Source organism: Fusarium flagelliforme (genome assembly GCF_020744385.1).
Source record: "Fusarium flagelliforme strain FIESC 12 MPI-CAGE-AA-0113 chromosome Unknown B0J16scaffold_1, whole genome shotgun sequence".
Lineage (NCBI taxonomy): Eukaryota > Fungi > Ascomycota > Sordariomycetes > Hypocreales > Nectriaceae > Fusarium > Fusarium flagelliforme.
The window spans coordinates 1,264,716-1,280,391 of record NW_025763503.1 but is presented as its reverse complement, the minus strand read 5'-3'; the positions used below and the strand labels follow the sequence as shown (position 1 = coordinate 1,280,391).

Below are 15,676 nucleotides of genomic sequence, written 5' to 3'. Positions count from 1 at the left end.
ACTGGCGGGGCCCGATATGTGAAAACGGGGAGAGCCACTATTAGTTCGTTGTCTGTGTTATGCAAGGAACTTAACTTGCCTTGCCTACCCGTCCATACCTACAACAAATATGTAGTCTACTACCAGAACCAGATTGCTGAGGTCCTGCAGTACCTGCATCGCATCGAGCTCTTCCAGCATGCCTGGCCTGGCCCAGAGTCTATGTTCACAAGCTTGTCTTGGCTGGCCTTCAAAGATGGTCTGTGACGTTGGCTTGCATGGTGGAAATGGCCGTTGCACTCCTGTTGAGGTTTCGCTGCGTTGTGATACCCAGGATCGCCTCCATTTTCGGGGTCGTTTGTCTTTCCAGACTCCCGGTATGTGCTTTTGGCCGCTGTGCGACCTTGTTTCACTATCGGAATACTGTAGTATGGAGACGAGACCAGTGCCGGATCTATCTCAATCAAGCACTTGACGAAGCCCAACAACCTCCCAGGTATGGAGACTCAACCACACGTCAGTCTCAAAGTGCCGTTTGGTTTTCCCTCGTTCGCGTTGGTTCTGTCGCTCTAACCGCGCCGCGATCAGCCATTGATCGCTGTCGTTGTGGAGGACAAGGGTTGCCGCTGTTGGTTAGAAGCGCCTGTGTTTCGGGGTAGCTACCGATACCCCTAGGCGACGACGGTCTTGTCTCTAGTTATCTTAGCATCAAGCCAGCAGGGAACAAGGGACCTCGAAGGAGGGACCAACTATTACCATTCAGTTAGCTGTTGATCTGATAATTAGCTGGATCGACTGATCAGACCCAGGGAGATGTGACCAGAATCGAGGTTGGTATTAGACCATAGGCTCATCATGTTTGACTCAGTTTTTTCTCAAAGCTCTCCAGTAGCATACCTGTCGGTTTCCTTCCGAAACAGATGTTTTTTTTTCCTCGAGTGCTAACCAACATGTAAGATTATTGGTCAATAAGTAACTCATATGCTCCCAGACGCCGTCCATAGTGGAAGCTTATTGGATCATGCCTCTAATTTAATGTTAGTCGACAGGAATTTGTCTTGGATTCTGTGCCAGGTACACAAACCGAGATGTCTAGAGTTTACAATTAGAAGCTCAAGCCGCCAAGATAAAGTAGCCTAAATGTCTAAATCATTCTATCTCTTAGGCTCTCAGCAGCCAATTTTTCTGATTCCCTAACGGCAACCAGCGCCAGTCCACTACAACTACAGAAAGGAAAGAGCCTGACGGAACTGACTGAGCTTGGTCCTTCCCTTCCACCTCTCCCATACGCACTTGCCCCAAGGCAGGTACTTGAGCGTTGGCAGGTGCAGTTATACGATCAGGTGACGCTGCCATGGACGTATTCAGAGAGAGAAAAAGATCCATCTCATTAACTCTTTCATGTAACAACGAATCTCAGTTGAGACCACCTATTCATAACCAAGCCAACCCAACCCGATGCTTTGGTTGGCTTCCCTAGTGCCCGCTCGCTCACTGTTCGCTGCGGTGCGCCGTCGCCGCCACCAAAAACCACCCGCCTGTTGAGCGTTTCTGCCAACTGCAAACACTAGCCACCAGTCCTACGAGCCCAGGTTGCACGAACCCGCCTTTTCAGGTCTTCCTTGCGCTAGAGGAATGCTCCGGAAACTAGCGCAACATACCCCTGTCGTCCAAGGCTCGCTCTTAAATTGTTGGCGCTGGATTTTAGCGCTGTTTGGTCCATGCCTGCCCTGCTACGTTTTTCTTGCTGTCCCGTTTTGGCGCTCCTTCTCCATTATCAAGTTACTTGCTCCTCACCGATAGACCTTGGGAGTACCACAACCAGATCAGGTTCCTGAGCAGGCATGCACATGCGTGCCATTCATTCACCCCGACAGGCTACCTGATGGAATCACCTCCAGCTTTTCACTCAAGTTTCTATCAGCGGTTCGTCATTTTATGCCCAATACTGAACCTAGGAAGGCCCTCGATTTAACCAGGTTTGCGGGTCAAACCACGAAACCTTCGTACGAAGCCATTGAACTACAGGTGTTGCACTGGCCCTTCTCGAAGCCCTGTGTTCCTATTGTCACCGATCCACCCACGCAATCAAGTGTATCAGCAGAGAAGGGCAACTCGAATGACACAATCTCTAGCCTGGCCAACCTTCGTTCCAATACGCATCCTAGTAACTAGGTGTCGATCTAAGTCATAGCCCTACCAGGGCACTCTCCGTTCTATCCAGCGCATCGGATTTGCAATGCACCAGCCCTCGCAATTGGGCCTATTGGGTAGTCATATATTTGACTTCTCATCAATCATCTACATGGGTACTAATATATCATTTCTGTGCAGTAACTTTTCCTTATAGGTGACTCTTTGATCTCGGTCAACTGGCTCGTTGTCTGACTGAACGAGTCATTTGTTAATATTAAAGTTCAACTCAGTGACAATGGAAACGAACAATTGCATGTCGAGGCACCCTGGAATATGCCGTACATTGGGAAACAAGGGAAGGCAGCAAGTCCTTCTTATCACGCGTCCCTTGTCAATATGGACCAAGAACAACCGATAGCGCACACGATACTTATACAACGTGCTCAATGCGAACCCCTGATCTGATGAAATTGACGAGCAGATAAGAGGTCATTGGTACCTTTCGTGATGGAAGATCATTGCTTTTCGTTTTCGGATCACTTGCATCAGACATTTTGCGTCATTCAACTTGCTCATGTGCAACTTGGAATCTCCCCCAGGCGATAGCAGAGTGGCTGCTGGATGTTCTGACTGTCTGCAATGTCTCTTCTGACTTGCTGCTTTTGGGTTATGACTCCAGGCAGCTTCGGCCAAGCGCTGACAGGACGGTTTGCCGAACCTCAACTAATGACACCTCCAAACCCGACGGGCAGGCAGTCTCCCCATTCCCTACAAGATGCCACCAATCAGAAGTCATGATCCGTTTTCGCAAGGTGTACAGAGTATGGAGTAACTTCATGCAAGTTCTAAAAGAGGACAAGATGAGGATGTTAGTTACATGCATCCCTGACCCTGCTCACTCCCGCGCTAACCCAGATTACCAGAGGATTGGGTCAAAGATGGTTTTCTCGTAGATCCCACAGAGCCCTTGCCGGCTCAGAAGTCGTGCAACCTCGCGACAACTCCGCTGGCGGAAGAAAGTCTGCCCTACGTACTGACTTCCGCAAACAAGTCTTTTTACGAGAACAAGTCAGTCTGCTAGCACTCACAGAGTTGCATAGCCGCGTAGGCACTAAGTTCACCATGGCAGGTAGTTCACATGGGTTTTCCTATCCGTCACACTGCAAGTTGTGGTGCCAGGTTCTAGCTATTTTAATGCCACTAACCGCCTAGACACAGACTGCAACTTGTACGAGAAGAACTCACTTGGTCCCCAGCTGCGAAGCCAAAGAACACAACAGCATAGCGAATCGGCCGAGATTCTGGAACTGGCGACAGTTGTCAAGATGCCGTCTGTTATGGGATAACCACAAGCAGTAGCCTCAATGCATCATTGGCATGGACATCCAATCCAACTCCTCACCGCTTCGACCCCTCAACCCCTCGAGATTCAGGGAATAAAGAGATGAGTGGAAGTCTCCGAGCTCGCCCGTGAGCTTGGGCGCAAGTGACTAGTGCAGTGTTGCGAGAAAGTTGATACGAGACGAAACTTAGCCGACACCTTGTTAATCTACTAAGGACTAGGCTGTACCGCTCCCTCGGATCCAACTGCTACTCCCGTCAGAGTGTGGACTGTACAGTACCCAAAGAGTACATGGATCACGTCTACAACGGCTAGAGGCTTGACAACACGACGCACGAGTCAGTGTCAAGTATGAGCTGGAATTGGCGTGTCTGGATTTACAGAGCCCCAAATTGCGATGTTCATATTAAATTACTGCGTTATAGCTTTAGCAAAAGGACTTTTTGGATGGATGCATGAAACGTTGAGATTTGGGAATTTGTACAAGATGGCCCATTGTCTTTCCGTGCACACGGTACCTAAGGTAAGTACAATATCAAGTACCTACTAATATTCTTACAAATCCTGTGCTCTGGTATCTGAGATCCGTACATTGTTGCCACGCTGTCAGCTGAGCTGACGGAGCCAGCAAGCATCTCATTAGCAGGCCAGCGACGCCGAAATTCGATTGCCATACTCATTCATGCACGACGAGTGTGATACAATGGGGTGAGTCCGAAGCCCCTGGCTGAGACCTTCTCGACCGCTCTGAAACTGCGTGTACAGGAGGGTACTGTACATATGTACGTACCCCTCAGAACTGAGGCCAGCAACAACCCTTGTCGTCTGTGCCGCTTTGGTTAAAGACCCGACCCGTCCCAGACTGTCGGGTCAAAAGGTGGGGTCAGTGAAATTGACCTGGTGAGACGAGAACCTTGGGCTTGGGTGCGGTTTGGCCAGGAGCACAGAAACTATGATGCCAAGACAGAACGAGAAGAAACACCAATGCAGGTTGCCTTATCGGTTAAAGCAGATATGTTTCTATATATTATCACCAACGAATCTCTTCAAGTGCCCGTTTAGGTAAGTATGCCCCGTGATCCGCAATCTTATTACAGCGAGAGTGCGCAAAACCACATTTGAATAGGAAAAAGTTCCTGTCTCTAAATCCATATTATGATTAGGCCAAGGCTTACTTACGCAAAGCACAGACGAAGTTGATCCTTCCTTCACCACCGACGCAACAAGGCGCCGAGAAGCGTTGTCCCGCTGATCTTACAGGGTCTCATTCATTTGGTCGAGCCAACAACACGCGATAATTGGTGGCTGCATATCACATCTGGTCCCAGCCCCCGGGGCCGACCCTAGATTGAGTCTGCGCGCGTTCTCAGTCACCTCACTTCGTCCTCCAATCCCACCGCTGCGGACCAACAGCATAGCCCTAGCTCTACACGGGTTAAGCGTGATCCACTCGACAAGGTACAAAGCGAAACGAGCGTCATTTGGAGAGACACAGCCATACCTACGTATATGTACGGATATGCATCTTCATACATGAGTTTTGTCACCTGTCGGCCTCCTACGTCACCTACGAGAAGCAACTAGGGTTCTCTGCTTGGCAGAATGGTGATGCACATTGTTTTACAGATACAGCAATTAAAAGTGAACTTTACTGCCACTGCCTACCACACCACGACGCAATACCATGAACCAAGTAAACGCCATTAGGCTGGAAGCTATAATATCATTTCTCTAAGAATGACCATGTTATTCTAGGTATACCATCTCAACCTATTAACATGGGGCGGGGACAAATCCTCCAATCGTAACGTGAGCGGGTGTTGAACAACCTGATATGATGGTCCCAGTCTGTTGGCCGCAAATTGCGGCGTCCACGGACTTAACTAATGCTCGACGTGTGCACACATGACCTGTGGCCCATCTTCACGACCTTGAGCTACTGTAATTCACTCACTGGGTCCCTCTTCGATCGCCTTTGTTTTCATATCGCTTCGGGTCGTCACATCACAGTCCACAGGCTCAATACCCAAAACCCTGACCTTCCAAGTATGCCCACTAGACACTACCACTCATACTCACCAGTGGCCTTATGGAAGACATACTCTTTACCGTTGACCGTCAAGACACCGTCCTTGAGGGTGCACTTCCTATAGCCAGTGTTAGTAAATAAACTAGATTAATTTGTTCAAGATGTTGACACATACCACTTGTTCTTCACACGCTGCACCTTGTCATACATGCACAGCATGATGTTGCCCAGCCCCTCATCATCGACATCGTCGTCGTCTCGGTCATCCTCCGGGTCGTCAAGATCAGAGTTGATAGCATCATCGTCGTCCTCTTCATCGTCGTCGCCTCCGTCATACGCGGCCGGTTGCTTGCCCTTGGCCTTGCGCGATCCCGAAGCCGTCGAGTGTCGAGTGGCCTCCTTCAGGGGTACCATCAGGCCGCCACCCTCCATGCTCTTAGCCTTGGCAAGAATCTGTTCGTGCAGCATGCGGTCGATCTCGACTCGTCCAAGTTCGCGGAAGTCGCCAGAAGCAGCCCGCTCCATCAGCACACCCTCATAATCTTCCACGTCGCCAGCACCATCAGTCTGGCCGTTTTGGATGTGGGGGTGCCCATTAGAGGGGTGCTGTTGTTGCTGTTGGGCAGTTGCTGCGGCCATCTGCTGGCGATACATCTGCTGTTGATGTTGTTGTTGTTGCTGGGTCAAGTTCTGCTGCTGGATAGGCTGTTGCTGTTGATGAGTCTGTTGTTGCTGGGGCAAAGCAGGTTGTTGTTGCTGGAGTTGCTGCTGCTGACCCTGCTGAGGGTGTGGCTGTTGCTGCTGATGCAGAGCATTGATGGAGCCTGCGGCGCGCTGGCCATATTGGGCCTGCAGTTGCTGGGCAGCGCGGTTGGCAGCCACGTTGTTCTTGTCGTTCATGTTGATGTTTGGGTTGGGGTTGGTGTACTGCTGATAAGCCATCGGGTTACCCTGTAAGCCGGGCTCTTGCTTTATTGGCACGGGGGATTCAGTCTTGACATAATTCCCTTCGGGCTTAACACCATTATGGACTTGAGGCTGGGCCATTCCTGGCAGAGAAAGTCCTGTAGGATTGTTAAGCTGAGGCGAAAACTGGGCCTGAGCATGAGTTTGAGGAGCTGCCATTGCAGGTTGTGGTACTTGTACAGGAGGAGGGTCGGGCTTGGGATCCCAAGGAAACGCAGCAACGTCAAGTTGAGTGAGCTTTCGCTGCCATCCCTAGTTTTGTGAACACGTCAGTTATATGCGGCTTGATCATGATATAAAGATACAGCATGGTTCACGGTGATGGAGAGAAACTGTGCGATGTCTTCGTGTTCAACTGCACAACTTTGCATCTTGCAAGACAGCAATGCGAAATTATGCAGCAAGGCAACGATCTGCAAACTGAGATACGATACTGCAGGAAACATTAAGAGGACGGGACACAGCAGCCGAGTTAAGCTAAATGATTGAGCGTGAAAGCTGGAGACAGTGCAAGTGTAATACGGGTAATACGTGAGTGGTTGATGGTTGATTCGATGGATTCAAGTGGGTAGGGTAGGTATGAGTAAGGAGGGGAAATAGTGTTTTGAACAGGCCAATCAGAGAGCAGCGGATGTCGGCGGCAGGAGTCACAGGGCGGAAGGCAGTCGCAGCAGGGGCCTTGGACTTAAAAAGACCCAAATAGTGCTGTGTCGCCCCCTCCACTCCCCCATAACCCGCCAACTCCCTCTGCTCGGTGCAGTGCCTACCCGATCCGAATCAACTGCGCTCCGCTTTGACCAAGATGCCATCTTGAACTTCTGGTCTTGCTTTAAGCGATATAATGCGCTCAAACATAGTCCCTTTCTTTTGAGATGTTCGATGAGGTTATGGGAGCACAACAGAAACAAACAGACACTCGTCTTTGTTGATGATGAAGACTTCTTTTGCTCAACACAGGCAGTGCCCGAGAACGGAGCGAGACGAACCAGGCCGAACGACTAAACGGAAAGAGCATATCTTACCTGTCTGAGCTCCTCCAACACCGACTCTTCGACGCCGCTTTCCTCGAAATCGACTCTCGAGCTGTTGACAACGTCGTCAATGATGGCCTTGTAGACGGCCCCGACTGCCTGGTTCGACATGATTATGTCTGTTGTGCGAGGCGATCGATCGATTCGTTTCAATGGTTATCAAAGCTTGGCTCCAAATATCGACTTGGATGCTTTGTTAAGTTTGCGCCGTCCAGTGGATGGTGCTGTCGTTGTTCTTGTTCTAGGCACGCAGGTGGTCTCGATGTTGGTGAAGGCAAGGTTCAGCTCTTCGTTGAGCAGCGCGAACAGGGTAATCTTTTTTCGGAAAAGGCAAAGCTTTTTTTTTAGAATGCAAAATGTGAGCTGTCGGTGCTGTCGGTGCTTGATGACCGTATTTGACGTAGATGTATATCCAGCACTTGGCGATAGCAGCAATGTGCGCCTATCTGTAGAAGCTCTGAGAGAGCAGTAAAGGGATTAAAAATATCAAATGGTTCTTCGCTCGATAAACCAAAGGAAATGGAAATAACAAGAGCGGAATCAATCGCCAACCGCGTCGCACGGATTCAGAATTCCGAAGAGGGTCTTGTACCAGGTCGGGATGCGGTTCGGTGCGGGTGCGGGTGCGGCTTTGTGATGTGATGTGCAGTGGGGAGAGTTGGTAGCCTGTGGTAGATTTCCGTTTCATCAATTGCTGAAAGCGCTGACTCAGCACTTTCAAGGCGGCCAACCTCCACTATCACTTATCACTGGCTGAGGCGCTGTCCAACCTGGGAGGGCGACTGAGAAGCTAGGTCCGCTCGCAGGGCTGATAGAGGATGAATTTGACCTGGGCCTTTATTTGAAGTAGGCTTCATCAATTTATGTAGTTTAATTGGATTATTTCTCAATGTCAGTATAATAAGTGACTTGGGTTATAGCGGTTTCATTTCTCTCACACTTTCCATTCATTTCGTATGCCATATTGCTCACACAAATTCTCCCACTCACCGTCACTCACTCATCAAGGTTATGTTTCCGCCGCATATATGATATCTTCATCCCCTCTAAGAACAAACTCAAGCAACAAGCCGTCTCAACGGATGCGCCTCAGTATTGAATACATACTCATCCAGGTTGATCAGATCAGGGTCGCTAAAGATGAGGTAAAAATACTTGAGGGTCTCACCCATCCAAAACGACTCCATCGAATCGACCGCTCGGGGCTTCTCTCCCGCAACGGTTACATCCCAAACGGCCGTGTTTGCCAGCTCTGTCTTTGTCGCTTCCTCGATCGCCTTGAACATGGTCCACGCATGCTCAGTGTACTCATGCTCGCCTGTGACACGGTACATCATAAACACACTTTCGATGGCCTCAGGACGCAGAATGTATCGCCGGTCAGGAATGCGAGTGAATCCCTTGGGGAGGTGCTCCTTCTTTATGATGGCATCTATTTGCGCCGCGTCGCCTTCATTGATCTTGGCCTCTCTCAGAACACCTTCCCTCCATCGTTTCTCGTCCCATTGACATTCGTCTTTGGAGTCGCAGGGAATCATATAGAAAGTCTCAGGCATGATACCATGGGGGAAAGCCTCATATGCATAGATGCAACCCTTTGCAAGTTTGGCTGCAGCATCCACATCTTGCTGACGATTGAAAAGTCGTCCACCCAAGGCCAGCATGCCTCCAAGAAAGCACACTAGGTGCTGTCCCTGGCTGTCTAGTTCGAAGGAGGTGTTTCCGTCCTTGTTTTTGGCACGAATCTGCCCAGAGACCAGAATGTCTCTGTTTTCGGGCGTCATTGGTCGGAATAGGTTGTGCTCCAGTGCTGAGTCCACAGCTTTCTCGTACATGGTTTGATAGGCAGGTAGCTGACCGCCCATCAACGCCGCCATCTTTGGTAGGTATTCGTAGACCGAGTCAGCCATGGCACCAAGAGTGAAAATCGTTCCTTGATTGAAGATCTCGCTCTTGGCGTCCACAGTCAGAGGCCATTGACCCGGGAGCAGAGTCGAGTCTTGTTGCGCCGCCAACAAGTCCATAATACTCTGCGAAGCATCAAACCACTTGGGGTCTCCTGTAAGTTGTGAGAGACGAGTGAGCTCCATGCACAAGCTTCCGATCTCAGCAACGAGGACTCCACCAGCAACCTGGTTCTTGCCTTCGCCCGCGTCGTGGAATTTCCATCGCGTGATAGGCATGTGGTTTGGTGTGTCAAAAGCTTTGTATATCATCTCACCAACCTGGACCGCCTTGCGGAGCAGACGCATGTCTTCGCTCAGCTCAAAGGCAGCAAGGAAACCGCCGAGATAGCGGATATTGGTCTCAAAAATGTTGACTTCTTTGAGTTCTGTCTTGGTGAAGTCGATTTTATCCACGGCAGTAACAGCTTCATTGAACTCATCGCGCATGTCCATGATCCAGAGGGTATCGAGGGAGTCGACGAGAGTAGCAGCCCAACCACCGAATGGGTTGACCTGGCCTCCTGAGATAGGACTGAGTTCATCAGCCATCCAGGCATGCTTTTTGTATGAGTTCCAACATCTTGAAAATGTCTCTTTGATAGCCTGTTGGCGCTCACGACGCAACTCAGCAGCACTTATGCTGAACTCGGGGAACGTGGCCTGGACCTTGGGATAGGTGACGGGAGGGGATGTAGGCAGTGGTTGTGAGGCCGAGTGAGGATAGTTGACCTTTACAGTCTTCCAGTAGTAGTTATCATCCTGGTCTTGCCTCCACAACGAATCCTTTACGGGCCAGCCGTGCTTTTGGTTGTGGTTGTAGGGGCCGTGTCCATATCGGGGACCAACATATTCAGGGGTCCGACCAGCCCAATAGCAGAAGAGAATCACAGTTAATAGGCCGACGGCTAGGACGAGAGCTCTGCTGCGGAGGAGCATGGCAATAGGAATGGGGCCCGTGGGGACGGGGGGGACGAAGAAGTAAGAGGTTACGATGAGTGTGGTAGGATGAAGGTTGTGGCTTGTCTCTTCTATCTCTATTTTCTCCCAGTGATGTAGACTCTCAAAACTGCCCTGGCTTTCTGCCTGCTTACTTAGGTACAGTACCTAATCTTAACTCGCGATTTTAATGTCTTACCTTATCTTGGACGCGTTAATAATGAAACAGCTTGGCATCCGTTGCATCCAATTTGCCCCCGCCAACGAAGGGCAGGTACCCCCCTACATTGACCAAGGTGGAGGATACATGCTTCAGGCTTAGCATTGGATGGATGGGTCATTTTAAGCTGTGCTACGCTAAGTATTTCAACACAACCAACACACAGTTAATTGTATCCGACACACGGTGATTACTTACCAGAGCATCATCATCTCATACAGTGTCAATACTGACATCACTTATCCATTATTGTTTGGAAACCAACTGAGAAAATGTATTGATGAATCAATATCTACAATACTCTTATTGAAATTCCTGTAACCGCAATGCATCCAATTTTTCATTGAACGGGTGCATTGTGTTGCCCTCTTTCTGTCGTGGCTGGAAAGTGACTTACTGAACCCTCGCTACAGGTTTCTCGGCACTTTCTGCACACTTTTTATCATCTGAGACATGCTCTATGCGTTTATCATCCAGTAATAGTTACTCATATGAACAATCTCCCGACCGTCAAGCATGAACTAACTGCAGAGCGGGACTGTTGAGCTCAACGGCCCTTGTTTGGGTAGCACAAATCTTCTGCATGTCGCCTATTCGAGCGAGTGGAAAAGATCGGGAAGCCCAGGGCAGGGTGGTAACTTGCGTCTAAAGGACTCACCGCAACATGAACGATGGAACATCAAACCCTACAGTATGTTCTGTGGCTTCTTTCTAAAGACACGCCGCCTGCTCTTGAGTCGTGGGTTGTCACTGACCCCAATATTGCCCATCTGACCTGGGTCTTACAGGAACCAGATACGAACCTAGCATATTGCGTTTCCCGTGATCATGATATAAAGCGGTATTGAAACCTGACAGGACCAAACCATACACCCAATCAGTGTTCACATGTTTTCTAATTTCTACCAAGAGACTAGCGGGTGTTACGGTCTACAGAGTGCAGTTTTGCGTATCCCTGCAACGACTATCTTATTCTTAGGATGTCTGCCAGTGCGGATTCTCATCCTGGAAGATCGTAGCATCTTCACACACGGGCCTTCGTCTCCATTGAGATGTCATTGGGCCCTTCTATTACCACCAGTCAATGTAGTAGATATACATACACTTGGGCATGAGACGGGATAGCTTCATACCATGTAGAAGACCCTTGTTTATGATATTTAATGTCCAACCATTTTATTGGGTTGGAGCCCCGATCAAGATGTAGATTCTTGGCCAGAATACTGGCTATGTAGGCCTGAAGAACCACGTGTCTTGATATTCAAGACTCATTACAGATCTGCTCAGTCTGCCTCTCTTAGCCTAAAGTCAGACATAACTCTGCCCAAACTGCTCATCAACAATACCAATGCCTGCTCACCTAGAAATGCTTTTGAATGGAGAGCGTACCTCCCCAGGGATTGGTCGGTAGGCGAGATCTCATGGCTCTATGTTTCTCGGTCTTGTCAAGTTCCTATCAGCTAGATGTTAACTGCTACACAGGGTAAATGGCACAGTCTCGGCCTCGAGTGGACAGAAGACGGAGTTACGGTGTTGATCCTTGATAGTTTGAACTCATTATATTGGAGGACATACCTGAGTATGTAGGAGTTTTGGCATAGTTCGTTCGGATGGGAGGTAATAGCATAAGTATGTATACCACCATTGTAATCAATGTTAACATGGAATAACAAATTCAACACCATGGCCGGAGATTGACCAGAACTATCAGATTTTAGCGCCCTTCCCAAGGCTAAACATCTCTGATAGACCTTACAAGCCGAAAGAAAAGAAATCGAGTACTGCGAAGATATCTATCTGCCTTGTAGAAGATCCCGAGTACGTACTAAAACAGTAAAATTAGTTGCATCGTTCTTTTGCAACCGTTGTGGTAGCATCATCACCTCTTATATGGAATAATAAACCAGAGGCATGACAGATCATTGTTCAAGCAATGTCAAAGTATACAGTTTCTGGGATTTGGCGCTTTCCATCCAGGCCATCCAGGTACAGTTTGATGAACAACGGCGAGAAGGTATCTGCTCAGCATTGTGTCCTACAATAGGAAGAAAACAAAAATCACTTTAGGCAGATGAATAGCGACAGGGGTTTCTGTGGTTTGAAGAGCATTAATAGTGAAGAGAAGACGGTGAAAACGTTAATTATCAGTAATACTCTGGCAATCTTTTGGCTACTCGGCTTAGTTAATCCCAGCAAGTCACACAGTAGTTGACTCGGTATGGATTCATTCGATTGCATGATTCACGTCAAGTCAAGAAGACACAGAAGAGTTATAAAATAATGCCCTTGGCATTTTAATTTCATTTTTACTTCGAATTCCAATTCCGTTGTGCCATATAAACAAGTTCCAAACGCCCAATATTAATCCAGGTAGCGCACCATCCAGGCGGCTACATGCTCAAAAATTCCAATGCGATGCAATGTTGTGTGATGCTCCCATCATAAGTTCATGACCAGTCCGTTTCGTTCGTCTCTGCGTGGAGAAGCACTTTCATACCACGAGCAGAAGGGCAGGAAGACAACCCAAACTCCGTGCTTCAAATACAGAGACCCAAGATACCAGTGAAAGGTCATACCTACCGTGATCCAGTTGGTACTGGTATTTATCGGATGGTCATCTGCTTGGCCATGGAAGCCTTGCTAGAAGCACCAGAGGCGCCAATGCTGGCGGTGGCACCGGCCTTCTTCTCGAAGATCTTCCAGAACTTGAGACTCTCATCGGCAGCAGCAGTAGCGAGCATCTGACCGTCAGGGCTGAGGCAGCTGTGGAGGACTCGGCTCTCGTGGGCAGGGATCTCGACAGTTCGGACGAGGGTAGGGTAGCTCCAGATGCTGAGAGAGTTGTCGGGGAAGCCGCTTGAGCTGACGATCTCACGGTGGTGAGGGCTCCAACGGAGAGAAGTGACCTGAGAACCAGTGTCGATGCTATTGACACGAGCGCCGGAGGTGGAGTTCCAGAAGTGGATGTGGCGATCGTAAGAACCACCACCGGTAGCGAGGAGGTTCATGTTCCAGGGGCACCAAGAGAGAGCCTTGACGGCAGCCTTGTGGTTGGTCTTGGTGAACTTGGGGACGGACAGAGATCGGGCATCCCAGATGGAAACGAGGTTGTCGTTGCCGCCAGTAGCGAGCTGAGCACCGTCAGAGCGCCATTCAAGACCGCAAACCTCGGAAGTGTGGGAGACGAGCTCGGCAACCTTGTGCTCAGCGATGCGAACATCGTGGTTGTAGACAAGGCCACTTCGGGCACCGGTGGAAAGAAGGTGCTTGTTCCAGCCCATAACACCAACGCGGGTGTCGTGGCCGAACATGCTTCGGATCTTCTGACCCTCAGCGACATCCCAGATCTGGACCTCACCAGTTCCGAGACCAACACTGACGTAGGCACCATCGCCAGACCACTTGACGCTGCTAACGTAGGTGTCGGGGGTAGTCTCGAGGAGGCAGCTGACGCTACCCTCATCCGCAGACCAAACGTAGACGTTTCGCTCAAGACCAATGGCGACCTGGTTGCCAGAGCTCCAGTCGAGAAGGTTGAGGTAGTAGTCATCGACAAGGCCGGGTGCATCAAGGACACGCTCGGGAGCGGTGGCAATGCGGCGGCGAAGCTGAGCAGAGCTTGTGGTGGTAGACTTGAGAGGACGGTTGTACTGCTGTCGCAGGTCGATGGGCTTAGAGGACTCAGGGGCGGCAGGCTTGAACTCCAGGATGCGTGTGTTGAGGCTCACGCCGCAGGCGTTGGCAAGGGAATCTTGATAAGCAACAGTGTTGGGAGAGGGTCGAGAATAGTTATCGGGCTCATCATCATCGTTGATGTTGAGGCTCTCCAGGGCAGCCAGGGCCTCGTCAGCAGCAGCAGAGAGAACGTTGGAGCTCTCAACCTTGCTGCTCTTAGGTCGTTGTCTGTCGGGAAGATCCAGCTTGCCAGAGCCAGCGTTGTTGATGGCAGAGCTGGCACCACGGTTGGGAATGAATCGGTCGCCACCGTAGTTGAGGGTAGTCTTGGTAGTCTTGGAGGGTTTGGTCTTCTTGCTTGCGGGAGTCTTGGTGTTGTTGCCAGTACCAGTGAGGGTGAAATCAGAGACGCCAAGCTCGAGAGCCTTGCGGGGAGTCTGGACGCCACGGGCAATGTTGGACTTGGGAGAGTCACGGTGAGAGGTCTTGGTGGTAGATCGGGCAAGGTGAGACATCAGGTTACCACCGTAGGTAGAACGGCCAGATGGTCTGAAGTCATTGCTGGACTGTCTCTCGGGTGTAAAGGGGGAAGAGTTCAAGTTGATGGGAACGTTTGTGGTAGATGCCTGCTGACGGGGAGAAGGAGTCAGAGGCATGCGTCCACCAGCGGTACGGGCAGAGAAAAGCCCCTTGTGGGACTTGACGGGAGTCGACAATGCTACGGAAGCCATTGTGATATGTGTAATGTGATATAGACAATTGGTATAGGTTAAGAGCGTGTAAGTGGGACTCTAGACCAGTAACCGACAGCTTGGGACAAGGTACCGAGCTTCGATATGATCCAACGAGTTCCAAGGCGCTCTTGATAGAAGCTCCTAGTGATCAGTATTTCTGTATTGCGATCAATGTTCGATAACAATCGAGATTGCTTTCACAAAGATATAACTAAGTTGAACTGGTGATCAGATGGCCGTAGCGATAGGATCTACCGAACTTCGAAACTTGTAAAATGCGACAGAAAAAAGGTTGCGATAAAGCACAAGGCTAATGCGAGGGTTTGTTCAGGAAGAGAGATTTGTAGATGAATGGGTGATAGTGAGGGAAGAAGCAGTAGCAGATTGAAGCTCATGACGGTGACTTTTTATTTACATTGCCCTCGCCGTGCATCTGGCCGGGCAACGGTTGTTAAAGTGGTCGGAGCTGAGTTGCTCCCGTTCCGCGGCCGGGCCAACGCAGACGAGCCAATTAAAACACGACCAGACGTCAGGGTCAGAAAATTAGGCGCTACCCAAGCCCAAGAGACGAAATAATTCGATCACCTTATGCCTTACAGGACAGTGCCACTTGTACCCAGGCAAATTTCCTCCCTATCTCACCTTGACGCGGCTCTTCTTAATGTGCAGGGTCCCTTTTCTT

The 15,676-nt window shown here is 49.8% G+C and overlaps 4 protein-coding genes across 4 annotated transcripts; 1 reads left to right on the top strand and 3 right to left on the bottom strand.

Moving 5' to 3' along the window:
* Window positions 1-136: 136 nt before the first annotated feature.
* On the top strand, window positions 137-845 carry B0J16DRAFT_326623 (uncharacterized protein). The gene has a single exon (XM_046126028.1). It carries the CDS (start codon window positions 258-260, stop codon window positions 636-638), a length of 381 nt encoding a protein of 126 aa, XP_045988401.1. The 5' UTR covers window positions 137-257; the 3' UTR covers window positions 639-845.
* A 4,410-nt stretch (window positions 846-5,255) lies between these two features.
* Window positions 5,256-7,759, bottom strand: B0J16DRAFT_5706 (transcription factor IIA, alpha/beta subunit). Its single transcript, XM_046134077.1, has 3 exons — window positions 7,475-7,759; window positions 5,662-6,704; window positions 5,256-5,604 (listed from the first exon to the last, which is right to left on the bottom strand). The coding sequence occupies exons 1-3, from the start codon at window positions 7,592-7,594 to the stop codon at window positions 5,520-5,522; spliced, it is 1,248 nt and encodes a 415-aa protein (XP_045988400.1). The 5' UTR covers window positions 7,595-7,759; the 3' UTR covers window positions 5,256-5,519.
* A 608-nt stretch (window positions 7,760-8,367) lies between these two features.
* B0J16DRAFT_326609 (glycoside hydrolase) lies at window positions 8,368-10,477 on the bottom strand. The gene has a single exon (XM_046126027.1). The coding sequence runs from the start codon at window positions 10,363-10,365 to the stop codon at window positions 8,542-8,544; it is 1,824 nt and encodes a 607-aa protein (XP_045988399.1). The 5' UTR covers window positions 10,366-10,477; the 3' UTR covers window positions 8,368-8,541.
* A 2,395-nt stretch (window positions 10,478-12,872) lies between these two features.
* Window positions 12,873-15,379, bottom strand: B0J16DRAFT_326605 (WD40-repeat-containing domain protein). The gene has a single exon (XM_046126026.1). It carries the CDS (start codon window positions 14,989-14,991, stop codon window positions 13,189-13,191), a length of 1,803 nt encoding a protein of 600 aa, XP_045988398.1. The 5' UTR covers window positions 14,992-15,379; the 3' UTR covers window positions 12,873-13,188.
* Window positions 15,380-15,676: the final 297 nt, after the last annotated feature.

Excerpts from the sequence above, each read along its gene's own strand:
- B0J16DRAFT_326623 (XM_046126028.1), top strand. The coding sequence starts at position 258 with ATGGTGGAAATGGCCGTTGCACTCCTGTTGAGGTTTCGCTGCGTTGTG.
- B0J16DRAFT_5706 (XM_046134077.1), bottom strand. The coding sequence starts at position 7,594 with ATGTCGAACCAGGCAGTCGGGGCCGTCTACAAGGCCATCATTGACGAC. Across the intron at positions 6,705-7,474 it reads TGTTGGAGGAGCTCAGACAG|GGATGGCAGCGAAAGCTCAC; the intron begins GTAAGATATGCT and ends TCACAAAACTAG. Across the intron at positions 5,605-5,661 it reads CAGCGTGTGAAGAACAAGTG|GAAGTGCACCCTCAAGGACG; the intron begins GTATGTGTCAAC and ends CACTGGCTATAG.
- B0J16DRAFT_326609 (XM_046126027.1), bottom strand. The coding sequence starts at position 10,365 with ATGCTCCTCCGCAGCAGAGCTCTCGTCCTAGCCGTCGGCCTATTAACT.
- B0J16DRAFT_326605 (XM_046126026.1), bottom strand. The coding sequence starts at position 14,991 with ATGGCTTCCGTAGCATTGTCGACTCCCGTCAAGTCCCACAAGGGGCTT.